Source organism: Dipodomys spectabilis, unplaced genomic scaffold (assembly GCF_019054845.1).
Source record: "Dipodomys spectabilis isolate Male_0828 unplaced genomic scaffold, ASM1905484v1 ptg000492l, whole genome shotgun sequence".
In the NCBI taxonomy this organism is placed as follows: domain Eukaryota; kingdom Metazoa; phylum Chordata; class Mammalia; order Rodentia; family Heteromyidae; genus Dipodomys; species Dipodomys spectabilis.
This window is the reverse complement of record NW_024871169.1, coordinates 870,001-877,181: the sequence shown is the minus strand read 5'-3', so window position 1 is coordinate 877,181 and position 7,181 is coordinate 870,001. Positions and strand designations below refer to the sequence as shown.

The 7,181-nt window shown below is 44.9% G+C and overlaps 1 protein-coding gene across 1 annotated transcript in view; it reads right to left on the bottom strand.

Moving 5' to 3' along the window:
- Positions 1-672: 672 nt before the first annotated feature.
- Positions 673-7,181, bottom strand: part of Glod5 (glyoxalase domain containing 5) — a 16,131-nt gene continuing 9,622 nt past the window's right edge. The window contains exons 3-4 of the mRNA XM_042669249.1: positions 3,201-3,356; positions 673-993 (exon numbers count right to left, since the gene is read on the bottom strand). Coding sequence (XP_042525183.1) covers positions 868-993; positions 3,201-3,356 — 282 coding nt within the window. The 3' untranslated portion in view covers positions 673-867. The remainder of the gene's footprint in view (positions 994-3,200; positions 3,357-7,181) is intronic.

The following is a 7,181-nucleotide window of genomic DNA, read 5'->3' as shown; positions in this document are numbered from 1 at the left end:
GCCCTTCGTTAGATTCCTCAGCACCTCATAAGCAGAAAAAGCTGGAAATGGCACTGTGGCTCAAGTAGAAAAGCTCTAGCCTTGAGCTGAAGAGCTGAGGGACAGTGCCCAGACCCAGATTTCAAGCCCCATGATCGACAAATAAACAAACAAACAAACAAATAAATAAAATAAAAAGAAAGAAGCCGAGTGCCAGTAGCTCACGCTTACAATCCTAGCTACTCAGGAGGCTGAGATCTGAGGATCATCGTTCAAAGCCAGCCAGGGCAGGAAAGTTCGTGAGACTCTTAGCTCCAATAAACCACCAGAAAACTGGAAGTGGCGCTGTGGCTCAAGTGGTAGAGTGCTAGCCTTGAGCTGAAGAGCTGAGGGACAGAACCCAGGCCTAGAGTTCAAACCCCACGACCAACAAAAAAGAAAGAAAGAAAAAGGAAATTACTCACAAGACACTGTGTTGGAAATGAACTTTACAACTTTAGAGGGGAGTGGGGGGAATTCGGAGAAAACAAGAAAGGGGGTAAGGTAACACTGTTCAACAAGTAATATAATCATTACCTTACTTACTTATGTAACTGTAACTTACTTATTTAACTGTACATCACCTTTACAATAAAATAGACAACTGATGCCCTAGACAAGCTCCCAGAGACAATGCTGAGGCCACAGGAATGATAAGCTCATATGGAAGAATTATTCATTTATTGGCATAGCCTGGATTGGCCATCTGGACACATTGATTTATTTGGTCCCAAATTTATCTCAGGTCCCTCTTGCAGGATGTGTGAAGTGTCAGAATCCATAATCATTGGAAGTCTTCAGGAAGGAAGGCTGAGAATGAGGAATGGAATGGAGGAGTGCCAACATCCATCATGAGGTGATATAGTTAGACACCTCAATTAGATTTCTGTCTGGGTCTCGGAAGTAGATGGACATAATAGGCCCCTTTGCTCCTGTCCTGGAAACTGGACCCTCCTCAATGGGAACATCCCATGCCTAAGGTGGACAGAGAAAACAAAAGCCGTTTGTTAGAGTCCATATGTGATACTCAATTTTATTTTATTGGTGTTGTTCCTGGGGCTTGAACGCAGGGCATGTCCCTCAAGTTTCTGTTCAAAGCAAGCACTCTACCACTTGAGCCACAGCTCCACTTTCAGCTCTTTTGGTAGTTTATTGGAGCTAAGAGTCTCACAAGCCAGGAACTGATGGCTCACGTCTATAATCCTAGCTACTCAGGAGGCTCAGGATGCTGAGATCTGAGGATCACAGTTCATTAGTTCTTTTTTTTTGGGGGGGGGGTGGGTCCGGTCGTGGGGCCTGAACTCTGGGCCTGGGCGCTGTCCCTCAGCTCTTCAGCTCAAGGCTAGCGCTCTACCACTTGAGCCACAGCACCACTTCGGGCTTGTTTTTTCCGTTTTGCTTATGTGGTGCTGAGGAATCGAACCCAGGGCCTCAGGCATGCAAAGCAAGTGCTCTACCACTGAGCCACCTTCCCAGCCCCGAGTATCACAGTTCAAAGCCAGCCCAAGCAGGAAAGTCCCTGAGACTCTTATCTCCTACTAACCACCAGAAAACTGGAAGTGGCGCTGTGGCTCAAGTGGTAGAGTGCTAGCCTTGAGTTGAAGAGCCAATGGATAGCTCCCAGGCCCAGAGTTCAAGCCCCATGACTGACAAAAAAGAAAAAAAAAAGAGTCTCACAGATTTTCCTGCCCAGGCTGAGTAATCCCCAGATCTCAGCCTCCTGACTAAGATTACAAGTGTGAGCTTATAATTAATCCCTAACTGTTTCCTAGCAATCCCTAAAACATTCTGTATCTTTCTATTTATTATTTATTTTTTATTTACTTATTTACTTTTTTTTTCTTTTTTTTTTGAGTCCGGTCGCGGGGCCTGAACTCTGGGCCTGGGCGCTGTCCCTCAGCTCTTCAGCTCAAGGCTAGCGCTCTACCACTTGAACCACAGCGCCACTTCCGGCTTTTTTCTTTTTGCTTATGTGGTGCTGAGGAATCAAACCCAGGGCTCATGCATGCAAGGCAAGTGCTCTACCACTGAGCCACCTTTCCAGCCCCCATTCTGCATCTTTCTGACATTAATTCTTTCTCCAGCACATTGTTCAAGATGTTTGGTCTTGACTGAAGGGAGGGGGGGAGTGTAGTTGAGGTGGGAGGGAAGGGATAGTAGGGGAAACCAAGGAGGAGGCAACAATGCTTGATAAGAAATTTACTCATTACCTTGCTCATGTAACTCTAACCCCTTCTGTACAATATTTTTACAATAAAAAACTTATTTAAAAAAAAAGACATATGGTCTTGGGAAAAGTACCTAACTCCCTGGTATCTCAGTTTTTTGGTCTATAATATGTACAGGGGAGCTGGGCACCAGTGGCTCACGCCTATAGCTACTCAGGAGGCTGAGATCTGAGGATCTCAGTTCAAAGCCAGCCCATGCAGAAAATCCATGAAACTCATCTCCAATTAACCAGCAAAAAGATAGAAATGGAGCTATGACTTAAGTGGTAGAGAGCCAACTTTGAGTGAAAAAAGCTAAGGGAGAGCACCCTGGCCTTGAGTTCAAGCCCCAACACCAGGCCATCACATAAAACATGCATTTAATATGAAAGAATGTAAGTATAATTTTTTACAAGGGTCATGTAAAGGTTCATTTTATGTTGTTTCTGTTTAGTGCTGGTGATAGAACCCACGGCCTTGCTAAGGCAAGTGCTCAACCACTGAGTTATATTCCCAGCCAAGTTTCCTTTTTTTGCCGTCCTGGGGCTTAAACTCAGGGCTTGGGCACTGTCCTTGAGGGCTTGGGCACTGTCCTTGAGTTTTTTTGCTCAAGGCTACTGCTCTACTGCTTGAGCCACAGCTCCACTTCTGGCCTTTTTGGTGCTCAATTTTAGGTGAGAGTCTCATGGACTTTCCTGCCCAAGCTGGCTTTGAACCGTAAACCTTATATTTCAGCCTCCTGAATAGCTAGGATTACAGGTATGAACCACCAGCGATGGTCAAGTTTCCTCCTTAAATCCATTTGGTTGCAAGAACAAGATATACATGACTCAAACTAATGGGTAGATAATTGTGTTAGACATCATGTGGATTGATGGAATCTGTCTCATGTGAGGATTGAGGAAGACCTCTCTGGGTCATGCTTCCTGTTATCCCAGCACATGAAGAAACTTTCAGGAGTGATGTCCCACTCACCTTGAGATGCACAATCAACTCCTCCAAAGGCACATCTGTGATCAGACATATATCCAGGGAGCCAGGAACTGGGTGAGCAGCTTTAGGTTCAAATTCCTTTCCCACCTCATGTAGGTTAAATTTCTGATCTCCAAAACACAGAGCTTTCCGGTTTCCCTATTTGAGGGAGAGAACATGACCTAGAGTTAAACCTCCAAGATGAGAGTGATCATAAGCCCTCACCTAGCCTAAAGAGGATTTGTAAACTGCAGAGCAGGGCTACTAAACAATAGCCCCTTCCCCACCCAAGTCTTAGCCTAGAGACAACTGCATTCAAAGCCGAGTACGTCAAAATCTCCTATCTCTGGCTGGGAAGATGGCTCAGTGGTAGAGTGCTTGCCTTGCCTGCCTGAGGCCCTGGGTTCGATTCCTCAGCACCACATAAGCAAAAAGAAAAAAGCTGGAGTGGCTCTGTGGCCCAAGTGGTAGAGCGCTAGCCTTGAGCTGAAGAGCTGAGGGACAGCGCCCAGGCCCAGAGTTCAGGCCCCACGACCGGACCCCCCCCCAAAAAAAAAAAGTCACCTATCTCCAAGCAGTATGTTTATATTCCACCCATGGCAGAAATAGCAATTGGTGTACCTAAAATTTATCTCCCCCTTGTTCCTATTACTCTGTCTCCCTCCCTCTCTCCTTCCCTCCCTGTACTGGGGCTTGACCTCAGGACTTCACACTCTTGCTTAGCTTTGTTGGCTCAAAGCTCATGTTCTACCACTTGAGCCACAGTTCTACTTCCAGCTTTTTGATGATTAATTGGAGATAAAATTCTCAGGGTCTTTCATGGCTAAGCTGGCTGTGAACCTAGATCCTCAGATCTCAATCTCCTGAGTAGCTAGGATTACAGGTGTGAGCCACTGGCATTCTGCTGGCTTCCAGTCTTGATCCTCAAATAGCCTCTTGAGTAGCTGGCATAAGCCGCCAGTGCCCAGTGTTGTTGTTGTTGTTGTTGCTCTCCTTCTTCTTCTTCTTCTTCCTCTTCCTCTTCTTCTTCTTCTTCTTCTTCTTCTTCTTCTTCTTCTTCTTCTTCTTCTTCTTCTTCTTCTTCTTCTTCTTCTTCTTCTTCTTCTTCTTCTCCTTCTCCTTCTCCTTCTCCTTCTCCTTCTTCTTCTTTCTTTTTTTTTGTCGGTTGTGGGGCCTAAACTCTGGGTCTGGGTGCTGTCTCTCACCTCTTCAGCTCAAGGTTAGCACTCTACCACTTGAGTCATAGCACCACTTCCAGCCTTTCCTGCTTATGTGGTGCTGAGGAATTGAACCCAGGGCCTCAAGCACGCAAGGCAAGCACTCTACCATGGAGCCACCTTCCCAGCACCAGTGTTTTCTATTAATTAATTAATTAATGTGTGTATGCTGATACTGGAGCCTGAACACTGGGACTAGTGCTCACTTGGCTTCCCCCACCCCCAAGGCTGGTGCACTACCACTTGAGCCACATCTCTACTTCCTACTTTCTACTGGCTAGCTGAAGATATGAATCTTACTGAATTTTTCTGTGATTGATTGGAGATAACAGCCTCGAATATTTCTCTGCCCCAGCTGGCTTCAAACTTCAAACCTCAGATCTCAGCCTCCAGAGTAGCTAGGATTATAAGCATGAGCCACCAGTGCTGGCTTTATTGTTTTTCAAGGTAGGTGTCATTGTTTTGCCCAGGATGATCCAGAAATCCCAGGCTTTAATGATTATCCTTCCTCAATTCTTAGTATAGTTCCCTTTTTTCCTTACAACTCAAATTTTAGTAGAACTAACTGCGTACCCACCTTTAAAAATTACATTTTAGTTGGGGGGGGAAGAGGGAGAAAACTGAGGGAGGGGTAACAAATTAGACAAGAAATGTACTCACTACCTTACTTATGTAACTGTAATCCCTCTGTACATTATCTCAACAATAAAATTAAATTTTTTAAATTACACTTTAAGCAGGGCATGGTAGTACTCAGAATTACAGGAATAATCCCAATACACAAAAGGCTGAAGCAGAAGCCTCTAGAGTTCTAGCTTAGCCTGAAATGCACAGTGAGACTCTATATACAAAATTAATCCAGGGCTCAGTGTGGTGATACTTACCTGTAAACTAGCCAATTAGAAGGTTGAGACTTGGAGGATTGAAGTTTGAAGCCAGACAAGGAAGAAAAGTCTGAGAGACTCCATTTCCAAAATTACCAGCAAAAGACAAGGCTGGTAGCATGGCTTAAGTGGTAGAGCGCCAACCAAGCAAACAAAGCCAAAGAGCATTGAGGCCTTGGGTTCAAGCCAAAGAAGTTTGAGCCTGAGCATGATGATTTATACCTGTAATATCAGTTACTCCAGAGGTAGAGATAGGGAGGATCATGGTTTGAAGATAACCCTGGGCAAAAATCTAGAAAGACTGACTGAAAAAATAACTAAAAAAGGGCTCAGATGAGGAACATAGCTCAAATCTTAGAGCACCTGCCCAGCAGGCAAGAGGACCTGAGTTGTAATCTCAGTACCATAAAAATCAAGCCAGGTGCTGGTGGCTCTGGCCTGTGATCCTAGCTACTCAGGAGGCTGAGATCTGAGGATCACAGTTCAGAGCCAGCCTGGGCAGGGAAATATGTGAGAACGTTATCTCCAATCAATCACAGAAAAAGCTGGGAATGGTGCTGTAGCTCAAGTGGTAGAGTTCTATTCTTGAGCAAAAGAAGCTTAGGGACAGTGCCCAGGCCCAGAGTTCAAGGCCTAGGACCAGCAAAAAACAAAAAACTCATACAAGCAGGGCACTGGTGCCTCATGCCTGTAATCCTAACTACTCAGGAGACACGCACACACACACAAACATACATTACAGGGACTTTTCTGGCTTCAAATTGAGATTCTCAGACCTCATCCCCTTAGTAGCTAGGGTTACAGGCATTAACCACCACAAGGGGCATCTTTCTCTTTACCACTGCAGGTTAATCCCATATTCATTGTATCAGCAAAAGACTTAATTTCACTTTGAAACTTGAATGATAATTGGGCCTAGCACACAATTCTAATTGGAGGGTTCTTTGTTGTGACGTTTCTTAGTGGGAGAGTGTTTGCTTAGCATGCATGAGTTTATCCCCCCGCCCCGCCATTCCTGGCACTACCAAAGAAATAAAATTGAAAACAACTCAGCAAACAAGTTCATTGTCTTACATGAATGTGGTGGTGCCAATAAGAAATCTGCTGGGAATCTTTCATTCTTTTGTCAGCAATATATCTACCTAGCACCCCTAACCCTTTTAGAATTTTTCTTTCTTTCTTTTTTGTCGATTGTGGAACTTGAACTCTGGGCTTGGGCGCTGTCCCTCAGCTCTTCAGCTCAAGGCTAGCACTCTACCACTTGAGCCACAGAGCTATTTCGTTTTTTTTTTCTGCTTATGTGGTGCTGAGGAATCGAACCCAAAGCCTCATGCATGCAAGGCAAGCGTTCTACCACTGAGCCACCTTCCCAGCCCCTAGAATTTTTCTTAATCCTAGATGTTTAAAAATTTCATTCTAACGTGAAGTATAGAAAATTGAGGTGTCTTTGTGTGTGTGTGTGTGTGTGTGTGTGTGTGTGTGTGTTGCCAGTCGTGGGGCCTGAACTCTGGGCCTGCATGCTGTCCCTCAGCTCTTCAGCTCAAGGAGAGTGCTCTACCACTTGAGCCACAGCACCACTTCCGGCTTCTTCTGCTTATGTGCTACTGAGGAATGGAACCCAGGGCCTCATGCATGCAAGGCAAGCACTCTACCACTGAGCCACCTTCCCAGCCCCTGAGGTGTCTTATTGCATGATTATCACCACTGGCCTTGCAAACCCATCTTATTTATTTATTTATTTATGTTCATTTTTCTCAGTTCTCTATTACCATTCCCACCCTCAAACAGCCACTATACTGTGTTTGACAATTCAGTAAGGAAATATTTCAGTGATGATGTTCTGGATAATTGAATAACCCTCTTTTTTTCTTTTTCTTTCTTTC